At 56.5% G+C, this 24,797-nt stretch overlaps 2 protein-coding genes across 5 annotated transcripts in view; both read left to right on the top strand.

Moving 5' to 3' along the window:
- Positions 1-18,078, top strand: part of MAPKBP1 (mitogen-activated protein kinase binding protein 1) — a 50,573-nt gene extending 32,495 nt beyond the window's left edge. For 2 of the 3 annotated variants that reach the window (XM_061157514.1, XM_061157515.1), the window contains 28 exons: positions 976-1,038; positions 1,268-1,325; positions 2,276-2,446; positions 3,066-3,203; positions 3,473-3,655; positions 4,229-4,389; positions 5,179-5,368; positions 5,924-6,070; positions 6,276-6,451; positions 7,230-7,321; positions 7,585-7,710; positions 8,313-8,383; positions 8,544-8,665; positions 8,926-9,001; positions 9,110-9,221; positions 9,399-9,462; positions 9,668-9,802; positions 9,988-10,124; positions 10,307-10,362; positions 11,387-11,623; positions 12,080-12,246; positions 12,480-12,625; positions 12,732-12,929; positions 13,087-13,171; positions 13,455-13,738; positions 13,957-14,547; positions 14,993-15,078; positions 15,721-18,078. In XM_061157514.1, coding sequence (XP_061013497.1) covers positions 976-1,038; positions 1,268-1,325; positions 2,276-2,446; positions 3,066-3,203; positions 3,473-3,655; positions 4,229-4,389; positions 5,179-5,368; positions 5,924-6,070; positions 6,276-6,451; positions 7,230-7,321; positions 7,585-7,710; positions 8,313-8,383; positions 8,544-8,665; positions 8,926-9,001; positions 9,110-9,221; positions 9,399-9,462; positions 9,668-9,802; positions 9,988-10,124; positions 10,307-10,362; positions 11,387-11,623; positions 12,080-12,246; positions 12,480-12,625; positions 12,732-12,929; positions 13,087-13,171; positions 13,455-13,738; positions 13,957-14,547; positions 14,993-15,078; positions 15,721-15,948 — 4,300 coding nt within the window. In that variant the 3' untranslated portion in view covers positions 15,949-18,078. The remainder of the gene's footprint in view (positions 1-975; positions 1,039-1,267; positions 1,326-2,275; positions 2,447-3,065; positions 3,204-3,472; positions 3,656-4,228; positions 4,390-5,178; positions 5,369-5,923; positions 6,071-6,275; positions 6,452-7,229; positions 7,322-7,584; positions 7,711-8,312; positions 8,384-8,543; positions 8,666-8,925; positions 9,002-9,109; positions 9,222-9,398; positions 9,463-9,667; positions 9,803-9,987; positions 10,125-10,306; positions 10,363-11,386; positions 11,624-12,079; positions 12,247-12,479; positions 12,626-12,731; positions 12,930-13,086; positions 13,172-13,454; positions 13,739-13,956; positions 14,548-14,992; positions 15,079-15,720) is intronic. The other variant, XM_061157516.1, reaches the window with a different exon arrangement.
- A 185-nt stretch (positions 18,079-18,263) lies between these two features.
- Positions 18,264-24,777, top strand: JMJD7 (jumonji domain containing 7). Of its 2 annotated transcripts, XM_061157491.1 has the most exons (8): positions 18,264-18,361; positions 22,046-22,199; positions 22,275-22,528; positions 22,837-22,893; positions 23,405-23,500; positions 23,702-23,778; positions 23,999-24,158; positions 24,254-24,777. In XM_061157491.1, the coding sequence occupies exons 1-8, from the start codon at positions 18,298-18,300 to the stop codon at positions 24,340-24,342; spliced, it is 951 nt and encodes a 316-aa protein (XP_061013474.1). In that variant the 5' UTR covers positions 18,264-18,297; the 3' UTR covers positions 24,343-24,777. The 2 variants fall into 2 exon arrangements, with proteins under 2 accessions (XP_061013474.1, XP_061013475.1); XM_061157492.1 differs by lacking the exon at positions 22,837-22,893.
- Positions 24,778-24,797: the final 20 nt, after the last annotated feature.

The raw sequence follows: 24,797 nt of genomic DNA, 5'->3' as shown, positions 1-24,797 counted from the left end.
GTTTTAGGTATGGGGGCTGCAGTGCTTTCCCACTAATCAAGGCTGTGTCTGAACCATCTCTCCCCTCCCCTCACCTGGGGCAGCAGGCTCCACACCTGCTCCATCAGCTAGTCACAGTTCTGATGCAGCCATGAGCAGAAGGGCGGTGAGGCCCAGCCTGCCGACAGCTGGGAGCCTAAGGGAGTGCATTGCTGGCTATGGCTTCCTGCTTCTTGCTCCCAACTCCTGCTACCTGGAAAGTCAGTCAGAGCCCAGTTCCATCCAACCTTGCCCTCTGGCTGGAGAGGGTGCTCCCAGCCTTCTTCCATTGTCTTCTGGCAGTCTGGAGGGTCCTTCTCAGGCTCCTTAGGGCCAGGGATCCTCAGGGCTGGGCTTCCCAGGCCCTCCCAGGCTGTCTCTGCCCCTCCCTCTAGTCTTATCAAACCTCCTGGCAGTTCTGGTCCCTGCCTCCTACCTGCTCCATCACCTGATGCACCGAGGGGGTGTGTGTGCCGGGGCAGGGGTGGGGTTGGCTCTTGCCAAGTATACACGTGGACACACACATGAGAGGCCTCACTCCTGAGAGCACAAGTACTTGACACACATGTGACTCCAAGCCACACTGGCTGTGTGTGCGCCTGTAGCCTGCTTTGCCCAGATCGCGTGAGTTCTCCCCTTCCGCCCCCTTCCTGGGCTTGCGAGGCTCTGGGAGGGCCTGGGTCCCTGCTGCCCTGTGGCAGAGATGGTGCTGGTGCTGGGGCACATGGCGAGCCATCTCGCAGGGAGCCCTTCCACCTCATGAGGCTGGGAAGTGGGCCCTTGTGGGTGGGAAAGGAAGCAGGAAGAACAAGTTTCCAGGAGAAAGCAGTCAGTTGCCCTCTGTGGCTAGTGATGCCCCTGTGAGCCGGTCGCCGCAGCTCCCTGGCCTGGGGACTGGCGCTCCTGGGGGTGCCTCGGTTTGGTGCTGAAGCTGGGCTGCCTTCCTCATCTCCCCAGGTGTGTGGTTGTGCTGTTCAATCCCCGGAAACACAAACAGCACCACATCCTCAACAGTTCCAGGTAAGTGGGTCTGGGCCCTCGGGGAGCATCTCTCGGGAGCTGTGAGAAGGCGCTGTCTGGGGTCTCTGTGGCTCTGGGGATGGGGATGTGGCTGGGCCCCCGGGCCGGCCAGGGAAATGCCACCTGTACCGCTGGTTGTCTGCTGGTCTTGCCTCTTGAGGGGGCTGTGAGTGAGCCAGGCTTAGACCGGGCTGCCAGTGCCCCTTTGAGCCCACCTCATTTCTTGCAGGAAAACCATCACCGCCCTTGCCTTCTCTCCTGATGGCAAGTATTTGGTCACTGGAGAGGTGAGTGAGGAAGGGGGCTGCAGAACTCTGAAGAGGGCAGGTGGCCTGGCCACAGCAGAGGACTTCAGCCCTGGGCCTGGTTAGGGCTGCTGCCACTCTGGCGTCCTGAAAGTGAAAGTGAAGTCGCTCAGTTGTGTCTGACTCTTTGCGACCCCATGGACACCAGGCTCCTCCGTCCATGGGATTTTCTAGGCAAGAGTACTGGAGTGGGTTACCATTTCCTTCTCCAGGGAATCTTCCCGACCCAGGGATTGAACCCAGGTCTCCTGCATTGTAGACAGATGCTTTACTATCTGAGCCACCAGGGAAGTCCTGAACCGGTGTCAAATCCCAGTTTTGGTTGCACCATGAAACAGTGATTTTGAAGCCTTAGTGGGCATCAGTCAGCTGAGCGCTTGTTAAAGCACACATTGCTGGACCTGCTCCCAGAGTTTCTGGTTCTGTGGTCCTGGGAAGGGACCCCAAAATTTGCATTTTCTAACTAGTTCTCAGATCTCACTGATTCTGCTGGTTTAGGAAGCACACTGTGAAAACCTCTGCGTTAAGATATTCCTTATGCCAGGGGGCCCCCTGCTGGGCACATGTGGGACACCTGTCCCTCTCAGTCTCTTACAGGGAGGCAGTAGGGGCAGAAATAGGCATGGGTGGTAGTGGTCCTCAACCCTGACTGCCCATCGGCATCACTCTAGGAACTTTGAACAAAGACAGAGGTGCAGACCCTCACCCGGAGATACTGAACTGAGCCTGGAAGCATTTTCTCTCTGATAATGGTTGTTATCCTGAGATATATATCATGTTTCCTCTATACCTTCGCCTGTGTAGCACTCTGCCCTTGGCCAGGGGATCCTTAGAGAGACTGTGCCCAGTCACTGGAGAGGTAGGGCCCCCACCCTTAAAGGCTGGGGAGGCTGTGCCTCTGGCCCTCATCGCCCGTTCCTGCCTCCCCGCAGAGTGGGCACATGCCTGCCGTGCGCGTTTGGGATGTGGCAGAGCACAGCCAGGTGGCTGAGCTGCAGGAGCACAAGTATGGTGTGGCTTGTGTGGCCTTCTCCCCGAGCGCCAAGTACATCGTCTCTGTGGGCTACCAGCATGACATGATCGTCAACGTCTGGGCCTGGAAGGTGAGTGGCCCCGGCCGGGCTGGCCTAGCACCCCCAGGGGGGTCCAAGGGCCAGTTGAGGAGTCAGGAAACTATTGACTTGAGTCCCTTCATTCCACTCTGCTGCTCAGTTACATTCTAGAAAATGACCTGAAGCAGAAAAGGGGAACTGTGTAGCCAAGTGTGTTGGTAGAAAGAGGCTAGCTTTATGCCTCCAAGGGCCTCCGGAGGAAATGAATGTCTTCAGCTCCTCTGGAAAAGGATTCTCCTTCCTCCCTTCTTTTTCTGACCAGTAAATCCTGAAAAGTGAAAGAAAGTGTTAGTTGCTCGGTTGTGTCCGAGTTTTTGCAACCACATGGACTGTAGCCTGCCAGGCTCCTCTGTTCATGGAATTGTCCAGGCAAGAATACTGGAGTGGGTTGCCATTCCATTCTCCAGGGGAACTTCCTGACCCAGGGATCGAATCTGGGTCTCCTGCATGGCAGGCAGATTCTTAACCACCTGAGCCACCAAGAAGTCCAAATCCTAGAAAGAAACATTTTAAAGTACAAATCCTATCTTATCCTCCTCTATCTTCTGAGCCTCTTTCTTCTTCACTCCAAGAGGCAGAACTTTGATTCTTCCTTTGACTTTCTCTCCAGAAAAATATCGTGGTGGCCTCCAATAAGGTGTCCAGTCGGGTCACCGCGGTGTCCTTCTCTGAAGATTGCAGCTACTTTGTCACTGCTGGTAACCGGCATATCAAATTCTGGTACCTTGATGACAGCAAGACCTCAAAGGTGAGGTGCTGAGGCTGGAAATAGCCTCCAGGGCCAGGGTCTGCTCACCCACCGCAGGAGACTCCTTGGCTGCTCCCGTGGGCCCCTTCTCTGCTTGCTCACCAGCCACCCAAAAGTTCTGGATGAATCAGGTGCTGCTTGCGCCTAGGGATAGTCTCAAAGGGCAGGCGGTGGGTGGACTTGCTGTGTCTCTTGGAACCCTCTCCCCAGGCCGAGTCTCTGGGTGGCTGAAGGGCGGATGGGTGGGCAACAGCGGTGTGTCTCCGCAGGTTAACGCCACTGTGCCCCTGCTGGGCCGCTCAGGGCTGCTGGGCGAGCTGCGGAACAACCTGTTCACTGACGTGGCCTGTGGCAGAGGGAAGAAGGCAGACAGCACCTTCTGCATCACGTCCTCAGGGCTGCTGTGTGAGTTCAGTGACCGGAGGCTTCTGGACAAGTGGGTGGAGCTGAGAGTAAGTACCTCTGTCCAGCTGGGTGGGGGCTGCCCGGGTCTTCGCCCAGGGCAGAGCTGCTGCCCATGGCTCTGCCTCAGGGGCGGGGCCTGCACGCGGGAGGGGTCCCCAGGAGGAGGAAGCTTGAGGCCAGCACTTGGCCGGGTTCCAGCCCATGCAGACGGGTGTAACTGCCTCCTCTCTGCTCTCTCTTTCTGTCTTTCTTTCCCTTGCTTTCCTCTTCTGCTCAGAACACAGACAGCTTCACAGTAAGTGGTGCTAGACTCTTCCCCTCTTTTTCATGCTGTTCCTTTCTCTTTGCTGGGCTTTTCCTGTTTTGTCCTCTTGGCCAAAACCACTGGTGCCTTCCAAGGCTCCCAGGCTCCCATCCCCAGTCCGCACGTGGCTGTGGGCCCTCTGGCCACCTGCTGCTGGAGGGCGGGTGTCTCTAGGTAACAGCTGAGGGGCTCAGGCCTGTGCAGCTGGGCCGCTTTCCCCTCGCCCCTGCCTTGGTGGGTGTCTCCTCTAGGCAGGTGACTGTTGAGGAGGGGTTGAGGGGGTGGCCCATGCTGAGCCGAGCCCCTCTGCCTGCAGACCACCGTGGCCCACTGCATCTCCGTGAGCCAGGACTACATCTTCTGTGGCTGCGCTGATGGCACCGTGCGCCTCTTCAACCCCTCCAACCTGCACTTCCTCAGCACCCTGCCCCGGCCCCACGCCCTGGGGACAGACATCGCCAGTGTCACGGAGGCCAGGTGAGCTGTGCGGGACCCCTGCCTCCATTTCAGAACTTGGTTCTGCACGCAGCCTTCTTTGCCTCTGCTTCAAGGTGAAGGTGTCAGCACCCCAAAGATTACAGGAACGTCTCTGCAGAAACACACATTTGACTGTATGAGTACATGGAACATCGTGGGGGACCATGGAGTATCTCTATGTGCAGGCGTCAGGAGGGGCTTAGTGTCAGATTTGGGTTTGCATTCAATGATTTTAGGACTGGTTCCAGGGACTGAAGTTTTGCTTCGGCTGGATGCTGTGAGGATATGGCGGGGCAGGGGGGACGGGGGCAATTCCACAATTGGACATTTAATAATTTTTGTCTGAAAGGTAGAAGGAAAGGTGTGATGCTAAAGCTGTAACTGATCAGTAAAGGAATAGCAGTCAGTCCCGAAAGATGGGAAAGGGTGATGATCAATCTTCTCTGTGGCTGGTGCAGTGATCTTGTTTTTATCTGTCTCAGAACCACTGCAGAGTGGTCTTGTTTTTGTTTTGCTCCATTGTGGCCGCAGGCACCTTGTCTGCCATTGGTGTTTTGAGACCTGGCCCGTGCTTGTCAGGAGAGCATGTGGTCCAGCAGCTTGTGCTGGGGCGGCTCCCAGCCGAGAGCTGTCAGAGCAGTGCTTTCCTCTCAAGCAGCTGGTTCCAAACCTGTGGGTCTGGAGAGGGCTCCCATGCTCTGCTCCTTGCTTTGTGGCTTGGCTTCTGTTTTCATTCCCTCATTTCCACAGCTCCTCACTCACCGCTTTGCACTGTCTTCTTCCCCATAGTCGCCTCTTCTCTGGAGCGGCCAATGCCAGATATCCAGACACCATCGCCTTGACCTTCGATCCTACTAATCAGTGGCTGTCTTGTGTGTACAACGACCACAGCATTTATGTTTGGGATGTGAGGGACCCCAAGAAAGTGGGCAAGGTGTATTCGGCTCTGTATCATTCTTCCTGCGTCTGGAGTGTGGAGGTAGGTGACCTGGCTTGGACACATTGGAGGATGGAGAGTGAGGATCCCCAAGCAGAACACTGTGTTCCTGCTCCCTCCTCCTTTCTTCAGCAGCAGCTCTGTGTATCCACATAGCCTCAGATGGGTCCTGGGGATCGATCTTGAATTTTAGTGCTTAAACGTCTCAGGCTTCTTCCAATGGGCCCCTGTCCATCCTCAGCTCTGCCTTGTCCTGGGCTGGATTATCTTGAACAAGTTACTGAACTTACCTGAGTCTCGTTTCCTTAGTGGTACAATGATGTACCTAATTCATCTAATTGTTTTAAGAATTAAGTGAAAAACTGTGAGTGGAGTGTCTCATAGTAAGCATAGAAGAGTACCTACTGTTTGGTGAATGTGCTTTCTTTCCCTCAGTGATTTGAAGAATATCTAATAGTTGCAGTTTGCTTACCACGTGACTCTGGGCTCAGCCTTGGCCAACAACAGCTCCTTAGTCTCATTCCCTTCTGTCTCCGTAGGCTGGCAAGCGACTGCTGCCTACCTGGAGCTCCAACTTTGTACCCTCTGCCCCTTCAGGTCTACCCCGAAGTCAAGGACAGTAACCAGGCCTGCCTGCCCCCCAGTTCCTTTATCACCTGTTCCTCCGACAACACCATCCGCCTGTGGAACACAGAGAGCTCCGGGGTGCATGGCTCCACGCTGCACCGGAACATCCTCAGCAATGTGAGCCTGGGCCCCTCCGTGCCGAGCGCCTGTGTTCCCTTGCCTTCACGCTCCTTCTCAGGAACTGGGTCCCCAGACTTGACCTCTGAGTTCTTATGTCGCCTTCCTCTGCAAGTCAGGGCTTTGTCTTGTCCAGCATTCCTCTCCTCTTGCCCCTGTACTGATCAGACCTGTCTTACCCACTTCTCCTGACCTGCTCCACCAGGACCTCATTAAGATCATCTATGTGGATGGGAACACTCAGGCCCTGCTGGACACTGAGCTGCCCGGGGGAGACAAAGCTGATGGGTCCCTGATGGATCCCCGCGTGGGCATTCGTTCTGTGTGTATCAGTCCCAACGGACAGCATCTCGCTTCAGGGGACCGCGTGGGCACTCTCAGGTAAAGCCAGCTCTGGCATGGATACCACCTGCCTCTGGTGGTGTGGATTGGGGGGAGTTAGGTCCCCAAGGATAGAGCTTTTGAAAAGCTTGGCTCAAAAAGATTGGAGAAAAGATATTCATATACAAGGGAAAGATAATTATAGTCAAGAAACCCAGCAGAAACCATTCTAATCAAGTAATCAGGCTTACATTCTCATATCAACATCATAAACCCCATAATACAATGCTCTACATTGGACATAGCAGTTTTTCTGTGGTATTCTTGCCAAAATTTTAGAAGCTCGGTCCCATCATGAGAAAACATCAGACTAGCTCAAATTGAGGTACATATGACCAAGCACCTGCACTAATCAGTACTCTTCCCAAGTGTCCAGATTATGAAAGGGAAGCAAAGACTGAAGAACTGTTACAGACAGGAAACTCAGGAGAAATAATAACTCAATGCAGTTGGACTCTGGATAGGATCGTAGATCCAGAAAGAGGACATTGTGGGAAAACTGGTGGAATTCAAGTAGAACCTTTAGATCCTAGTATTGTACCGATGTAAACTTCCTCGTTCTGGTAAGTGGACTGTTGTTATGTAAGATGATCACATTAGGGAAAGCTGGGTAAGGGGAATATGGAAACTCTCTGTACTTATTTCAACTTTTCTCTAACCTGAAAGTTCAAAAATAAATTTTAAAAAAGGTCAGGAGAGAGGATGTAACAGAGAAAGCAGAGTGAATCTGTCTTCCTGCAGCCCGGCAGTGACCTCCTCCCGCCTCTCATCTCTGCAGGGTGCACGAACTGCAGTCCCTAAATGAGATGCTGAAGGTGGAGGCCCATGACTCGGAAATCCTGTGCCTGGAGTACTCTAAGCCGAACACAGGTAAAGAGGATGTCTGGTACCCATGCCAGAGGCTTAGGCTCCTCTAGTCCTGCTAGTGCCGCTTACATCGATCCTGGCTGTTGGATGTGGGACTGAAAATCCTTTGAATCATTTGGTGTCTTTGCAGATTGAGAGGAGGGCAGCTCTGCCCCATCTCCATGGTTGGCTTGGCTTAGGGATATGGGGCTCAGTTCTTGTTAGCTTGGCCCAGATAGGGGCGTGCTCTGGGCATGCATGAGCTGATGGACTTCTTCCAACCCCAGGTCTGAAGCTCCTAGCGTCAGCGAGCCGGGACCGGCTGATCCACGTGTTGGATGCTGGACGGGAGTACAGCCTACAGCAGACACTGGACGAGCATTCATCCTCCATCACTGCTGTGAAGTTTGCAGGTAGTGGCAGGGCAATTGGGATACATTCTGCCACCTACCACTGACACCCCCTGCTCCCTACTGCCCCCTGTGTTCTGCCTCCATTAGAAGGGGTGCCAGTCACGGGGAGTGTGGGACAGCAGCTGGCTGGCTTGGGGCTGGATGGGAAGACAGGTGAAATATAGACCCTTAGTCCAGGGAATCCTTATCAACCAGGCTTGCTGAGGATGAGGAGAAAGGAGGGCCCGGGTATGAAGAGAAGCATCCTGATATAGGGCTTCTCTGGGACTCAGACGGTAAGGAATCTGCTTGCAATGCAGGGACCCAGGTTCCATCCCTGGGTCAGGAAGATCCCCTGGAGAAGGGAATGGCAACCTACTCCAGTATTCTTGCCTGAAAAATCCTATGGACAGAAAAGCCTGGTGGGCTACAGTCCATGGAGTCACAAAGAGTCAGACATGACTGAGCGAATAGCACTTTCACTTTTCACTTCATCCTGATTTAATGGGTGGTCCCAGCTGTGTCGAGTAGCTCACAGAGGGAAAGTGTTGAGGGGGGCACAGGGCAGACTGGACCTACTGTGGTGAGAGCAGTGGGAACAGCTCGTCCCCCTGCCTCTACAGCCAGCGATGGGCAAGTCCGCATGATCAGCTGTGGAGCAGACAAGAGCATCTACTTCCGCACTGCACAGAAGGTGAGGTGACCAAGCGTCCCTGAATGGGGCAGTGGGTTTGGGGATGAGGGGTGGGGTCACTACCATTCCCCTCCCTGAGGTTACAAGAGGTGAGGGGAAGCAAAAGCAAGGCTCCTTGGGCCTGGTGAGGCATTTGGGCGTGGGGTCTCCACCCCTGCAGTCTGGAGATGGAGTGCAGTTTACGCGGACACACCACGTGGTGCGGAAGACGACCCTCTACGACATGGATGTGGAGCCCAGCTGGAAGTACACAGCCATCGGCTGCCAGGATCGGAATATTCGGTGGGCATCCCTTTCTCAGACCATCTGACCGCTCTCCTTCAGGCCTGAGGGCATCAGCTCTCGGGTGTCTATCTTCTTGTCCAGGACTCTGTGCCCCTTGAGCCCACAGAATGAGGACTTTGCCTCACCTAAGAGGTGGCGGCCCCTTTGGTGTTGGGGAGTGGCTTCCAGAGAGAACAGAACTGGGGGTGAACGCTGGCTGTGCTGCCCCCCAAGCGACCGTGAGTGCCTGCTCACGTGATGAGTGTGTGTCTTCACAGGATCTTTAACATCAGCAGTGGGAAGCAGAAGAAACTGTTCAAAGGGTCGCAGGGTGAGGACGGCACTCTGATTAAGGTGAGGGCTCAGTGGGATGGGTGCCGGGCCAGAGAATGGGGGCGGAGGGTGCTGGGTGGAGAGGGACCCAGCTTCCTGGCCTCATCCAGCTGTGTGTCCACTCCTCAGGTGCAGACGGACCCCTCAGGGATCTACATCGCTACCAGCTGCTCCGACAAGAACCTCTCCATTTTTGACTTTTCCTCAGGCGAGTGCGTGGCTACCATGTTTGGCCACTCAGGTGAGTATAGCCCTGCTACTCTCCCACGGGAACCTTCTCGTTTCTCCCTGGCCTTTTCTGGGTCCCAGCAGAGCTGTCTGTCCCTCCCCTCCAGCCAACCCCCGACCTCCACTGTTGAGAAGACATCTGGCTGGGACTTCGGGCGGGGGGCTCATCGGCCATATTTGTTCTTCACAGAGATTGTCACTGGCATGAAGTTTAGTAATGACTGCAAACATCTCATCTCTGTATCAGGGGACAGGTGAGCAAGAAGCCAGCTTCCCTGAGATTCTTCCTGTGTCAGTCCCCCCTCTCCACATCAGTGATGTCTTGGGAAGTAGGGCTGAACAGGCCCGGCCCTGGAGGGTGGCTCTGGTCTCCCTGCCAGCCCGGGGAGGAGGGGCGCTAGCGGTGCTGCCCCCCTGCAGCCCCCCTGCCCCTCACCCAGCTGTGTGGCTCCACCCCAGCTGCGTATTTGTGTGGCGCCTGAGCTCGGAGATGACCATCAGCATGAGGCAGCGACTGGCCGAGCTGCGCCAGCGCCAGCGCGGGGGCAAGCAGCAAGGATCGTCCTCTCCCCAGAGGGCCGCTGGACCCAACCGGTGAGATCAGAGTGTGGGTGTGGATGCCGGCGGGTGGGCCTCCGGGCTGCTGCTCCTCCTCGCTATGGGCCTGCCGCTCAGCAGCTCTGTCTCCCCGTACCTGTCCCTTACTCGAAGAGCCACGACGCTGACCTCTCCACCCACCGAGTCTCCTCTCCCCGTGACCTTCCTTGTCTTGGATGCAGGCCCGAGGCCCCCTCGATGCTGTCTCCCGGACCAGCTCTCTCCTCAGACAGCGACAAGGAGGGAGAAGACGAGGGCACTGAAGAGGAGGAGCTTCCAGCCCTGCCCGTCCTTGCCACGGGCACCAAGAAAGAGCCAGGTCTGTGCGAGTCTTCGGTGGGGCCAGGCAGGCACCGGTTGGGCAGTGACTGGGTGTACCCTCAGTGGGACTGGGGGGTGAGAGCAGGGAGTTGAGGCTTTGAAGGGTGTGGGCTGGTAGGGGCTGGCACTTCAGAGTGAGTGGGTGGGAGCCATGCTCTCTGAATGCCTGTCTCTGTCTAGCCTCGGTGCCCAGCCCAGCCCTGCCCCGAAGCCTGTCCCACTGGGAGATGAGTCGGGTGAGTCATCATCGTTAAAATGTTCTTCCAAGGTTACCAGGGGTGAAGGATGGTGGAAGCAGGGCTCTCTACACCTGGCGAGGCATCTGGGCGTCGGATCTGCCCAGGTGCCCGCCCCCTGTGTTCAAGGAAGCCCGAGGGATGGTTCTGGGTGAGGGGTGAAGCCCAGGTGAGGCCAGCAGGGGAGGTGGCCTACATCGGTCAGCCACCGCTAGGGGCAGCACTCCACTTGTTCAGCCACCTGGGGCCCTGGGAGCAAATGTGAGCGAAGAACCGGTGGAGCTGGGGACTAGAAAAGGGTCAGAGCCGAACAGTTAGAAGGAAATTTCAAGAAAGTCAAAGAGCCAAAGAATGAAATCTGGAGAAACTGTAGTACTAGAGAAGGTTAGGAGGTAAGCTCAGAACTTCCAGAATAGTTAGGGGGCAAAGGCCTTAAGAGGACCAATAACTGAATGGTGACTTCCGGGTGACCAGGAGGAGGAGAGAGGCTTTCAGAGGCGGCTCAGCTCTCCCTTGTTCCACGTCAGGGTTTCAAGCATCAGCACCTTTCACTGTCAGCAGCAGCTTCGTGGGATGATGGTGGTGTGGGGTCTGGCGCCTTCTGACCAGGCCATGGGCCTCAAGCCTGGACTCTTGGTTTGTCCTTGGTGCTGTGTATGGACCTGGGGCTGTCCTCTGAGTGGGGGCCTTTTAGAGACTCCCAGGTCTGAGGTGTCCATGACACTGGTGAAGACAGACTGGAAGGTCGTCTAGGACAGCACACGGAGTGAAGCTGAGAGCACGCACTCTGGAGCCGGGCTACCTGAGCTGGAACCTGCAGGCAGATTGCCTGTGGAACTTGGACAAGTTACCAAAGCCCTGTATGCTTCACTTTCCCTTCAGTACCTACCTCATAAGGTGGTTGTGAGAATTAAGTGAGCTAATACATGTAAAGTGCCTGGCACACACTAGGCGATGGCTGAGTGTTTGATGATACTGTTGTGTGACTGTTACTGTTACTCCTCCCACCCCCACCCCATACCAGGCACAGGAGATGGAGGAGTTCCTGGACCCAGCTCCTGCCACCAACCAAGGACCCAGAAGGAGGGGGCGCTGGGCTCAGCCAGGCGTGGAGCTGAGTGTTCGCTCTATGCTGGACCTGAGGCAGCTGGAGACACTGGCCCCAGGACCTCGGGGCCCTCACCAGGACTCTCCGGCCATGACCCCTTCAGGTCCTGGGAAGCACAGTCAGCAGGCCCCTGAGACCTCAAGTGTGAGCCAGGTAAGCCCGCTTTCTCCCAGCAGCCTACAGATCTCCAAGCTGGCTCAGCCAGCCTGGTGCCAACAGCGGTGCCTGAGCGTTCATCCCTCGGTGGTTGCTCTGCCCCTGGGGGGCATGGGTAACCTGACCTGCAGAGTCAGGTGGGGCTGGTGAGGCTGTGCCTCACTCTTCCCCTTGGGTGGAAAGGCAAGGGGTCACCTTTGTCCTGGGTGGGGTTCCCTGGAAGGCTCATGATACAAAGTAGTGGCTGGAGGTTGGCAGCCCAGAGTGCTAATGTGGTTCTTCCAGAGGCTCAAGAACACTGGTTGGAACCCAGCCTGGCTTTTTGGTATCTGTTCTCAGAGTCGGAGCTTCCCCCAGAGTTGGTGCCCACTGAATCCTTGCTCCCCTGCACCTCCTCTCCCAGACCCTTGCTCACATCAGCAACCTTAGTGATGCCGCTGTGTGTGTTTCCAGAATGAAAAGCTCCCCCGGCCTCAGGCTTCCCAACCCTGTTCCTGCCCCCACATCATCCGATTGTTGTCCCAAGAGGAAGGGCTCTTTGCCCAAGATCTGGAGCCTGCACCCATCGAAGATGGTATTGTCTATCCGGAGCCGGGTGACAGCCCCACCCTGGATACCAGGCAAGGATCCCGCAGACTTCTGGGGCCATGCATACCCCTCTCCCACGTCTTCCCTTCCCTCCCAGTGTTCTGTACTTGGGTGGGGTCTGGCTCCAGGCACTCAGCTTGCCCACCACTGCACCCCTGCCTCATCTCCAGTCCTGCTGCTGGGGCAGGGGGAAGGCAGGAGTCCATGGGGCTGCTGCTCACCATTGCTCACCGCCTCTTCCTTCCCCTGCTGGCCTCTCTGGCAGTGAGTTCCAGGTGCAGGCACCGAGCCGAGGGACCCTGGGAAGAGTGTATGCAGACGGCAGGGGCTCAGAGAAGCACAGTCCTGACAGTGCGTGCTCTGTGGACTTCAGCAGCAGCCGCCTTTCCAGCCCTGAGCACCCCAATGAAGGTGAGGCTGCGGCCCCAGGGAGGGCCAGGAGCATGCCGGTGGGAGCGGAGGCTCTGGCAACAGATGGGTGCAGCGTGATGCTTCCCTCCCCCTCCTCCACATCCAGACTCTGAGAGCACGGAGCCCCTGAGTGTGGACGGCATTTCCTCAGACCTTGAAGAGCCAGCCGAGGGTGATGAGGAAGAAGAGGAAGACGAGGGGGGCACTGGCCCCTATGAGGTGCAGGAGGGCAGCCCCCATACTCCGGACCAGGAGCAGTTTCTAAAACAACACTTCGAGACTCTGGCCAACGGGGCTGCTCCAGGTGTGGTCAGATTGGTCATTGCAATCCTCCCTTCTTTCCTCCTTGCCCAGCAGAGAGGGAGGGTCCAAAGGCAGGCCACGCCCGGGGTGGCCTTCTAGGGGAGGCAGAGTCTGGAGCCAGGGCTTGCTTCAAGTCACGGTTTCTGTCACCCTGGCAGGGGGCCCAGTCCGGGTGCCAGAGCGGACAGAGTCTCGGAGCATCTCTTCACGATTCCTGTTGCAAGTGCAGAGCCCCCCACTCAGGTACTCTCCCCACAGCAGCTTGCTTTCCTACAAGGAGCCCAAGCTCTCCTGACCTCGCAGTGCTCCCAGTAGGGCCTGTCCTGCCCCAGGGCGGCCTGAGCCCTCTCCTCTCCAAGGCTCAATCTTCCTTGCCCAGCAGTACTGCGCCTTCCAGCTTTGTGCTGGCTGACTTGGTGCCTGCCCTTCTCTCCCAGCGCCCCTCAGTGCTGTGAGACCTGCTCCCTGCCTTGTCAGGGAGCAGCCCTGAGCCTTCTCTGGGCCTTCTTCCACATTTCCTTCCTAGGGAACCGTCCCCATCTTCCTCAAGCCTGGCAGTGACGTCAAGACTGGCCCAGGGGCTGCAGGCTTCTGGTGAGCAGCCAAGAGGCATTGGTGCCAGTCCTCCAGGAGCACCCCCAGAGGCGGAGCCTTCCCCTGGAAACCCTGGCCCCCAGCAGGCAGTCCCTGTGCTACTGCCGCGACGCCGTCTCAGCCCGGACAGTGGCTGGTCCCCCAAGAGAGTGGCTGCAGCCGGCCCCAGAGGTGGACTCCAGAAAGCCCAGTCGGTGCAGAGTCTGGTACCACAGGGTGAGGCACCCGGGGGCTCAGCTCCAGGGGTTGGGTGTGTGGAGACCCTGGGCATGCCAGAGGAAGGTGGCCTCACGGAGCCCTGACGTGTCACTGGGCTTCCAGTCGGTGTCCGTTAGTGGGGGTGTGAGGGCGCAGCAGCTCCTAGGGAGCTGAGCCTTAACACCCGGGATGTCTTCCTCACCCCCTGACCTGTTGTGTCTCTGTCTTCTCTGCAGATGAGGCCCCTCCACCAGGCCTGTTGCTCTCACAGGAGAGGGAGGCCCAGGGGTGCCTGCGCTCCTTGCCCCAAGCTGATCGCCGTCTGTCTCGGCCCCACTCGTACCAGAGCCCCACCACCAGTTCCATGGCCAAGATTGCCCGCAGCATCTCTGTTGGGGAAAACTTGGGTCTGGCTGCTGAACATCAAGCTCCTGCTCCCATCCGCATTTCACCACTCAACAAGCTGGCCCTGCCCAGCCGGGCTCACCTGGTCCTGGATATCCCGAAGCCACTGCCTGATCGTCCCACCTTGGCCACCTTCTCACCTGCTACCAAGGGCCGGGCCCCTGGTGAGGCAGAACAGCCCAGCTGCCCAGCGGGGCTAGGAAAGGCTCACAGTACAGCTGAGAGGCGGGCCTGTTCAGGGGAGGGTGCCACTCCCAAGCCTAGGACAGAGTGCCAGGCTCAGCCTGGGCCCAACAGCCCCCGTGCCCAGCAACTGCCAGTCGGCAGCCTCCTCCGAGGCCCTGCGAACGTGCAACCCCTAGAGAAGACTCCCAGCCCTGTGGAATGTGCCAGGCCAGGGGCAACCCTGAGCCGGGACTCAGGTGTGCACCGCTCCCCAGCTCTCATCTCCCACCCCATCCTCTCTCTCCCGTCTTGTTGGCCGCTCTTTGGCTCCATCTCATTTCTGTGGGTCCAGCCTCTGGCGTTTCTCATCCTGTGTGCTCCTGTTTCGGTCCATAAGTTACACCCCTGATGGTGAGATACTCTGCCTAACCTTTATGACCTCTCTATGACCCACTTCCCCTTCAGTGCCCTCTAGCCCCTGGGGCTGGAGCTGGCCCTCTCCTCTGGACCGTGTTTCCAGTGTGGTATTGGGAGAGTGTTGAGAAGGAAGGAGGCCAGAGGAAGGGACTCAGGGCATGTGGTGCTGGACAGGGTTGGGGGTTGTGGTGGGGTAGGCCTCTCTTGCTCTGAGCGGCCCCTGGGTGGACAGGTTGGAAATGACAACTCTTGTGGGCCTTGCTGAGCCGCGTCTGTCCCTTCCAGAACCAGCAGTGAGCCTGGAGCAGTGCGAGCAGCTCGTGGCCGAGCTCCAGGGCAGTGTGCGCCAGGCCGTGCAGCTCTACCACTTGGTATGTGTTGGTACCCCTCTTCCCCTCTCCCTGTCTGCCCAGCAGGATGACAGAGCATGTCAGGAGTGGTGGTTGAGTATCTAGCACATAATGCTAAGGCTCTTCCACTGACGAGTGGGTGGAACAGTTAAGAACTCTGAGTAGGTGAGTGGGTTACGGACCAGGCCAGGCCTTTTGAACTTGAGTACACATCAGTCATTTTTGGCTAACAGCTGGAGGAGACATCCTCAGACAGGAGGGGATGGTGTAGAGAGCCCTCATGTCCTAGTTTGCTTAGGACCATCCAGCTTATGCCTGTTGTCCAAGTATAATTATTAATAGTATCCCTTTTCATATTCAGAAACGATTTGGCCATTCTGAACATAGGGGACGGTCTTACAGGGGCCGAGATTTGAAAGAGGAATTGCTAACGAGATGTAGATGGTGCCACATCTGATAGTTACCCCCAGGGTCTGCCTCCATCCCCTAGCCTCTGGTCATACTTGCTGATCTTGGCGTGTGGAACTCCTGGCCACACCCAGCAGGGCATGCAGTCCCTTCTTGGGGGCAGGCTAGACACAGTCGGGGCCCCTCCCCTTTCTGCATCCGTTGACAATCCCCACCCCACTGTTCCTCCAACTCACTTCAGGGGTCCCGTTGCAGGTGGCCAACTGTAAGACACCCTCGGTGGAACAAAGTCGCATCACCCAACTCCTCAGAAACACCTTCTCTTCAGTGCGGCAGGAGCTGGAGGCCCTGGCCGGGGCGGTGTTGGCCAGCCCGGGCGGGAGCCCTGGGGCTGTGGGGGCCGAGCAGACACAGGCCCTGCTGGAGCAATACTCAGAGCTGCTGCTTCGAGCTGTGGAGCGGCGCATGGAACGCAGACTCTGAGTTCCAGAAGCCTGTCCCCAGTGAATGCTACCCCCCTTTCAAACTGCATCTCTCCTCCACTCACCAAAACCTGCGAGGATGCTTGGAGTGGAGAGCAGGGATCCATGCTCAGAGGGGCCATGGCTTTCGCAGCTGTTCCTCACGGGACCCCTGTATTTATTAATTTATTTCCCTGACTGTTGCCTCACTCTCTTGGAACTCCTGCCTCCACAGCCATCTGGTGGCTCACGCAGGGGCAGATCTTGGTCTTTGTCATCTTGGTGCTGTGAGGAGTCGGAGGACAGCCTGCCCTCCCTTCTTAGAAGCCATTTGAAATTACTGCAGGGATCAGCTCCCTGGGGTGGAGCACACACAGGGTATCCAGGGCAGGTAGAGGTGAGAGGTGATCTGGTGTCCTTGCCCTCTGGCCAACGGCGGAACTTCACCTCTACCTCCATGCCCCTCCCACACCAGCTTACTCCCCTGGTTGCCAGAGCGGGGGTTGTCTGTTTTTCCCACTTGTTGGCAGTTCAGAAAGGCAGAGCCCTCTGGCCCTCTGGAGCCCGCCCAGCCATCAGGAGGCTTGAGTTGGTGTCAAGGCCTGAGCCCCCACATTCCACTCCCATTCCCCCTTCCAGGGGGGCCTAGCATTGTCTCTTCCCGTGCCCCCTTTCTCTCCTGGCCGGAACTTGTGGAGCCAGCTGTGGGATGTTGCTGCAGGACAGTAAAGCCCTCTGCTGGGCAAACATCAAGCCCTGGCCTCCTATCCTCAGCCCCTTGGCCTTCCCTGTTCTTCAGCCCTGGTCCCCAACAGGCTGCTGAAGCTGAGGCCACCTTCTCCCTGCATCCTGAGTGATGCTCAGTCAGAAGCCTGTGTTGGAACTTCCCTCGTAGTTTACAGGGCGCCGGCCCACCTTCTAAGGACCTTGGCCACAGAAGAAATCTACACAAATGCACACACACATGCACATACACACATTGTTCACTGCTAGACCACTTGGCTGGCTGATGTGTGCCTGCTTTCCTTTCACATCCTGCCCTGGCTTCATCACCCTGGCTCCTATCAAGAATATGAAAAGGGATAGAACATGCTAAGCCTGGATTCTGGATTCCTGGTTTCACAGCCTAGCTGATGTGTAATGGCCCAGAGTATCTGTTTTGGGTAGAAGGAGCCTCCTCAAGGGCGGTGCTGGGCACCAGGTGTGCTGGATGCTGGAGGTTGAAGAGAGGGAGGCCCATGGGGCTGCAGCAGGGCCAAGAGACACACTGGCAAGGTGGTAGGTGGGCCAGGTAAGTGGTAGAGGTGAGGGGATAGAGTTAGGAGGGTAGTGTTAGGGGTGAGGGCAGGGAGCCAGGGCACAGAGGGCAAGTAGAGTAGGACCAAGTACAGAAGCAGCTGTGGAAGAGTTGGGGTGAAGAACGTGTCTCTAGGCCCTGCTGCTTTCACTGCCTCAGGTAAGTCAGGGCAGCTCTGCTGCAGCTCCCGGCTGGAAAGTGTGTCCCTATGGGCTCTGCTGGCTCTGTGGGTGGAGGCTTGAAGGTGGATTCTCAAGGGTGCCCAGCTCTGCTTGCATTAATCACCTGAACAGGTGAACCCTATTTCACCCTTACTCTTTTCTACTACCACCACCTGCATGGCCAAGCTGCCAAGAAATCCTGGCCCAGGAACTCTCAGAGCTGAGTGTGGACCCCAAGAGGCCGCAGCTGCCCTTGTCATAGTTAGAAATCCGCTCCCCATGTACCCCTAACCAGCACACCAGCCGCAGTCCACTGCAAGTGGGGCTCAGGCCTGGCCCTCGGGGCTGGGTTCCTGGCCACCCTCAGCCAGTCTATCCCTCACGAGGATGAAGCGACACTCCTGCCGAGGTTTGTGGGAAGGTGGCCACCCTTTTGATTACCCACCCCCGCCCAGCGTGGGGGGATGTGGTCGGCGCCCGTCCCCTTCTGCATGTCTGAGGCCACCGGCAACTGCCGCCCCCGTTCAGATCTGCCCTGACCCAGTTTTTGAAAGCCCCTTATTTATAACTTTTATACTTTGCCCAGGCCATGGCGCTTCCCCAACATCCCCAGGTCTCACAGGGCAGAGGCTGTTTTTAACATGTCCGTTTGTATTGATGTATGAACTCGTCAATAAACACAATCATTTGCTAACTCTGGGTTGTCAGCGAGTTGGGCGGGCAACAGAATCTGTGGTCGCGGGGCGGGGGGGGCAGTTGGCGGCTCCGACTGCAGCTGCGGGGCGGCACGACTAGGCGGCCTCGGGCGCGCAGCCCGAGCTCCGGCGTGAGGCCGCAGGGAAGGGCGGGGCCTCAGAGCTGGGGCGGAGTCTTGAGGAAGGAGGGGCGGGGCCTCGGGGGCGGCGGCGGCGTCATGGCGGAGGCGGCTTTGGACGCTGTGCGGAGGGAGTTACGAGAATTCCCGGCTGCGGCAAGGGGTGAGTGGGCTGGCTTGTTGACTGCCAAACAACCTCAAGATGCGGGAGGGGCCTTGGGCTTGCCGGGAACCGGGTTCCAGAGCCGGGTGCGCCCTGGTCCTTCCTGGGTCGCTGATACCAGGGTGCACCCTGTTTCTTGTCCTCAAGGAGCTTGGAACCTCGTGCACGTGGATGGCCCCTGTCATCAATCTTCTTCCGCAACCCCGACCCCCCAGCCCCCTGGGTGGGTCCTCAGCTCCCCTCCTTCCGTGTTCCCACACCTTCGTGGCTTCCTGGGGTGACTCTTCACCTATTCCCAAGGCCCGGTCCAGTCTTGACTCTGGCCCTGTTCTGTTTCCCACCGTCAGCCGGCACCGAGTAGTTGGGGGCTTTCTGTTGTTGCCTTTTCCACCCTTCTCAGTTTTGAAGTCTTTGAAGTTTCTCCCTCTGCGAACCCCTGCTGGATCTCTTTCTTAAGGAGGAGACGCCTCCAAGCCAGGAGCGCTGCAGAGTTTCAGGAGGATTGGAGGCGGCTGTAACTAGAGATCCCTGGCTTTTCCCTTGCTTGGTTTTTATTTTTTCCCTCTCATTCTCTCCCTTTACTCTTTCTATTTTTAAGCAATGTCTTGTCACTGAGTAGTAACATGGGCACGTTGTTTAAAAACCAGCAGACTTCTGTAAAGTAAGTGTCCTTCCTTCCCATTCCAGGTGGCTTCCTTCCAGCAGTACTGTTATTAATATCCACACACACACACACACACGCCTATGACGGATATCTCCCTTTTTATACAAATGGTAGCTTGTTAAGCACACTCTTCTGGTTCCCTAAATCTTTTAGGTCCATCTAAATCTGCTTCAGTCTTTCCCACATCTGTGTACTACTGCTGTAATTTGCTTAATTAACCCCCTCTTGGCAGGCATATAGGTCATTTTCAATCTGTTGTTTTTAATATAGCAATCAATATTTTGAGTATTTGTTTAACAGATATTTAGTAAGCACTGCAGTGTGCCAGACTCTGTTCAGTATGTTTAGGATACATCACTAAAACAGATCTCTGCCCTCACAGAGCTTACACTGTAAGTGAGGGGACGGTTAACTGTAGGCACATTAGATGAGTAAACCGTACAGTACGGAAAAATGGGTGAGATGATAAGTCGTGTGGGGTGAAAAAGTAAAGCAGAGAGAGGAGACTCAGGATGTGGCAGTCGGGCAGATTACAAGTTGAAATAAGAAAGTCAGGGTGGGCCTCTGACAAGGCGACATTTGAGCACTGGCTTGAAGAAGGAGGGGAGCGGGTGAGCAAGCAGACCTGAGAGAAGAGAATCTAAGCAAGGGCATGTGGGTCAGATGCTGTAAGGTGCGAGTGTGCCAGGTGTGTTCAGGGATCAGTGAGGAGGCCGGTGTGGCTGGAGCAGAGTCTGTGCACATGTGTTTTTGTTGGTTAAATTCCTAGCAGAAGAATTGTCAGACCGAAGGAATTGTTTGGGTCCTTTATGAAATTCTCCCTTTGAAACCTCAGGAGAGAATACTGGCCATTCTTTAAAGGAACTTTACATGGTGAAAAAGTGAAACTGAAATAATTGCAGGAAATACAAAGGGTTTAAAAAAAAAAAAAAAGGCAGTTTCCACATAATTTAAGAATTCTAGTGAGAGTAATAGGGAGATTTATTGGGACTTCACTGGTAGTCCAGTGCTCCACTCCCAGTGCAGGGGGCATGGGTTCAGTCCCTGGTTGGGGAAATATCCCTCATGCCACATGGCATGGCTGAAAAAGAAATAACACAAGTGGCTATGTAAATCAACCATACTTCAGAACAGAACAGGGAGATTTATTGAGCCCCACAAAGTGACTGCTTGGATGGGCTGGCATGACTGGGGAGACCATTGCCAGATTCCTCCCCCTTGTTCCCATATCTGCCCGGCACGTTCAATCTTGCTTTTCGAGCCGGTGGAGTAAGCACACTTCCTTTTCAAGTTTTCCTGGGTCCCCCAGGGTCTTCCTACTCAGTTTCCATTTTTGATCTAACACCATTTCACTTTCCAGCTGTTTGCAAGGCCCGGATGACCGGTGTGGAGAGGCGGTCGTGAGAGAGAGCGTGAGCCCAGAGGTGAAAATGAGTGCAGTGGCTGTTGGGAGAGCGTGTCATAACGCCCACTGGGGACGAAGACATTCAGGCTAGACCGCAGGGATGAAAATAACACAGCGAAGCCTCACGCTGTGTGTGAAAGCCAGGAGGAAGGCATGCCTGTGTGAGCAGCAAAAACAAAGTTGGGCACCCCCTGAGGAGGGTGTGTGCTGAGGGGCAGGCCCCAGACGGAAGGAAGCCGGACTGGAAAAGTAGGTTGGGTCTCATCACAGAGCACCTTGAATATGTGCCGAGGCTGACTGTGTTTCATCAGGAGTAGTGGTTAGCCATCAAAGGACTTTTTACTAGGGTGTGACCAGATGAGATTGTATTTTAGGAAGATGATGGGGACCTGGATGAGGGATTTTTTTTTTTTTTGAGAAGGAGTGGAATTCAGCCAAGGAAACCAGTTAGTTCACTGCAGCAATCATCCAGCCGGAAGATGTTGGAGACTTACATTCAACCATTAAGCAGATACTTTGAGCACCTATTGTGAGCCAGGTACTATGCCAGGTACTGGGGATACATCAGTGAATAAGACAAGCGTCCATGTCCTCATGGAGCAAACATTCTAGCAAGAAAAACTGATCAATATTTGGGATAAGTTAAATATATAGTGTGTAAGATGGTGATAAATGATATACATAAAAAACAAAACAAAAACAGGGGTATAAGGATATTGAGGGCAGGTTACAATTTTAAAAATAGTGGCCAGGAAGGAAAGCCTCACCAAAGTGACCTTTGAGGACCCAAATGAGCTAACTTTGTGGATGCCAGCAGAGGAAAGGGGTGTGTGGTGTGGCTTGAGAGACATAGGTAGTAGAATCAATAGCAGTTAGAGATAATCAATAGGATGCCAGGAGTGAGGGAGAAGGAAGAGTCAAAAGAGATTTTTGTTAAGGGTGACAGAGGGCCGTTATTGTGTGTGTGACTGGAGCAGGTGGTGCACCGCAGTCTGCCCACACACACATGGCAGTCTTGGGTGTCTGAGCTTGGTGATGCTGTTCGGTAAGACAGAGCAGACAGTTCAGCCCTTACTCTTCCCCTGATGGTTTCATGTAGCAGCTTGTCTCCCCAGTTAGGTTGTAAGCTTCTTGAGATGGTGCTCGGATCATCCCTTAATACTTCCATGATGCCAAGGCAAGGGCTGAGCACATTTTAGGTGCTTCCCAGAGATCCTCGGCCCACTCATAGCAGCGCTGGCCTTGGGGCCTCAGCTCTACTCACTGTGGAGCTCCCAGTGCCGCCTCCATAGCTGCCTTTCCTAATGGATGCCAGGAAGTTGGCTATTCCACAGTGGGAAGGCCAGGGGTCCCCTGAGCAGAGCCGGACATGGCCCCGTGGAGCATTGGGGTTGGGCCCTGTGGACGTACTGGTGTGTTTATGGGTGTTTCACACTTTCTTACTTAAATTTCCCTCCTCATTCTTCTATTCCTGGCTGTCCAGGGTCCCTTGGTCTCCGATAGGCCTTGATCGGTGGCACAGTGGCCTGCTAGAGTGGGCATCTCTTACGTGGGCAGTGGGGCGGCCACTGGGTTCTGTTGGTTTCATCCCCTCCCCCAATTCTCTCTCTCTTAGAGCTCAGCGTGCCTCTTGCTGTTCCCCACCTGGATGAGCCCCCCAGTCCCCTCCACTTCTACCGGGACTGGGTCTGCCCCAACAGGCCCTGCATCATCCGAAACGCCCTGCAGCACTGGCCAGCCCTCCGGAAGTGGTCCCTCCCCTACCTCAGGTGGGGGCTGCCCTGGGGAGGGTGTGGGCGGTGCTCTGGGGCCTCCAGGGCTGGGCTGAATGTCCATTCCTCCAGGGCCACCGTGGGCTCCACAGAGGTGAGTGTGGCAGTGACCCCAGATGGCTACGCGGATGCCGTGCGAGGGGACCGCTTTGTGATGCCTGCTGAGCGCCGCCTGCCCCTGAGCCACGTGCTGGACGTACTGGAGGGCCGAGCCCAGCACCCTGGGGTTCTCTACGTGCAGAAGCAGTGCTCCAACCTGCCCACCCAGCTGCCCCAGCTGCTGCCTGATGTGGAGCCCCATGTGCCCTGGGCCTCTGAGGCGCTGGGTGAGTGGAGGCGGGGCCCCGTGGGGAGGAGACAGGAAGGTGGGAGCAGCCTCCTTGCTGTTTCTCTCCCCTTGGTGATGGCAGCCCACATTCTTGGCCCCACAGATCCCTAGGCCTTGACTTCATTTTGATCAATCACTGAAGACTGCTGCTCTTTCACCTGCCCCAGGGGACAGAGGCCCCTTGTCATGCCTGCCTACCTCTGCCCCTTCTCCCCGCTCTTCCCCTGGGACCCCACTGCTCCCCACGCAACATCACTGGTGGTGACTCCCAGCCTGCCCTCTCCTAACTCGCCCTCTGACCCACAGGGAAGATGCCTGATGCTGTGAACTTCTGGCTGGGAGAGGCAGCTGCAGTGACATCATGTAGGCGTTGGGAGTGCAGAGCAGGGGAGGAGGTTGTGGGGAGGAAGGTGAGGTGCAGAGTGGAAGGCTGACCTTGGATGGAAATTGGACTGCCTGATCTTTAAAATTTCTTCTGGGATTCTGGGGCTCAGATCCATCAGAGGGCCTTCCCTGACAGCTCAGGTGGGTGGAGATGCCCACGGCCTTGGACCTGGGGGATACTGCCTCTGTTAGGTCCCTAGAAAGCGCTGAAGGCCAGCTGAGTCAGGGTAGACTCACAATAACCCTGTTTGTGTGATTTTCTCTCGTGGTGAAGATGAGCCCAGGGCCTGGAGAGTGTCTAGTCCCTTGGTAAGCAGAGATCTGAGATGCCTGAAGGCCTGCCAGACTCCCGTCGTGGCATCCTCTTGAGCCTGCTATGACTCTGTGCTCTCTGTCACGTCATAAGCTTTCTTGGGGTGCAGGGCCCCAAGTGCAATCGTCTGTGGCCTGCTCCTCATGGCCCTGCCCACTGGGCCCTCTGTGTTGGCAGTGCATAAGGACCATTATGAGAACCTCTACTGTGTGGTCTCGGGAGAGAAACACTTCCTGCTGCATCCACCCAGTGACCGGCCCTTCATCCCCTATGGTAGGGGATACAGCCTGGGAGGGGTCCCCAGCCGCATGGTGGAGGGAGGGCAGTGGGGAGCCCTGGGTGGGCTGGGGACACAGCATCTCCACTGCCCTGGGACCCCTGGCCCCCGTGCCCCTGCATTCAGGGAACATGAGGGAGTGGTGGGCACACTCCAGGCCTTTTGAGGATCCTCAGACTTTCTCCCTCTGGTTTCAGAGCTGTACACACAGGCAACCTACCAGCTAACCGAAGAGGGCTCATTCAAGATGGTGGATGAAGAGGCCATGGAGAAGGTGTCTGCCTTGTTCCTGGGCCCCGGGAGAGGGGGAGGCAAGGAGCCTGGACCCTGAGGAACAGGCACCAGAGAGATGGGGAGGTGGCGCCTTGCTGAAGAATCCCTCCATCTGGGTTTCCCAGTGCTGGGCAGGGGGGGTCCGGGGCGTTTACCTCCAGGGACAGAGTTCAGAGCCTGGGGGCTTTGGGCCTGCTCCCTGGAGTCTGCCGTGTCCCCAGGTGCCGTGGATCCCCCTGGACCCCCTGGCTCCAGATCTGGCCCGGTACCCCAGTTACTGCCAGGCCCAGGCACTTCGCTGCACAGTGCGGGCGGGTGAGATGCTCTACCTGCCGGCTCTGTGGTTCCACCACGTCCAGCAGTCCCATGGCTGCATTGCTGGTAAGGGGCGGCCCAGGCCCTTGGGGGTGGGTGGGGAAGTGGAAAGTCTGTCAGAAGGGGGACCCTTGTGCTCCGATTTCTGTTTTTCCCTACAGTGAATTTCTGGTATGACATGGAGTATGACCTTAAGTACAGTTACTTCCAGCTGCTCGACTCCCTCAGTAAGGTCTCCGGCCTCAACTGACCAAGCCCTGGTGATCATCATCAAGAACTACCCGTGGAAAAGGCCACACCTCTCCCAGGCCGGTCAACTCTAGAGGCAGCCTGGAGTCAGAGGTGCTGGCTGTCAGCCCAGTGGGGCTTAGGGTCAGCTCCAGAGGCTTGGGAGGTGGCCTGGAGCACCAGGAGGTGCCGGGCAGGTCTGGGTGTGAGCGCCCAGGAAGCTGGTGCCCAGGTGAGGCAGCATCCTGTTCTGGAAGAGGAAGGGGCTTGGGCACCACCTCTCATCAGCGCCATGACCCATGACCTGTGCCACTTACTGCCTCAGAACAGTGGTGTCCTGTCTGTAAAACAGAGATAATGATGGTTCCTACCTCACGGGGTGCTGGGGGTGCTATCTGTGAGGATGGCAGAGGCCTGGCACGGAGGAAGTGTTCAATAAAAGGCATCTGTGACTCAAGTGTGCTGAGACTCCCTCGC

The sequence above is a fragment of the Dama dama genome, chromosome 12, assembly GCF_033118175.1.
Source record: "Dama dama isolate Ldn47 chromosome 12, ASM3311817v1, whole genome shotgun sequence".
In the NCBI taxonomy this organism is placed as follows: domain Eukaryota; kingdom Metazoa; phylum Chordata; class Mammalia; order Artiodactyla; family Cervidae; genus Dama; species Dama dama.
The sequence above is the reverse complement of the archived record's forward strand: the minus strand, read 5'-3'. Positions and strand labels throughout refer to the sequence as shown.

Bases quoted from the DNA above. Each gene is read 5' to 3' on its own strand.
- JMJD7 (XM_061157491.1), top strand. From the start codon at position 18,298: ATGGCGGAGGCGGCTTTGGACGCTGTGCGGAGGGAGTTACGAGAATTC. The intron at 18,362-22,045 runs GTGAGTGGGCTG...TCTCTCTCTTAG, and splicing joins ATTCCCGGCTGCGGCAAGGG to AGCTCAGCGTGCCTCTTGCT. The intron at 22,200-22,274 runs GTGGGGGCTGCC...CCATTCCTCCAG, and splicing joins TGGTCCCTCCCCTACCTCAG to GGCCACCGTGGGCTCCACAG.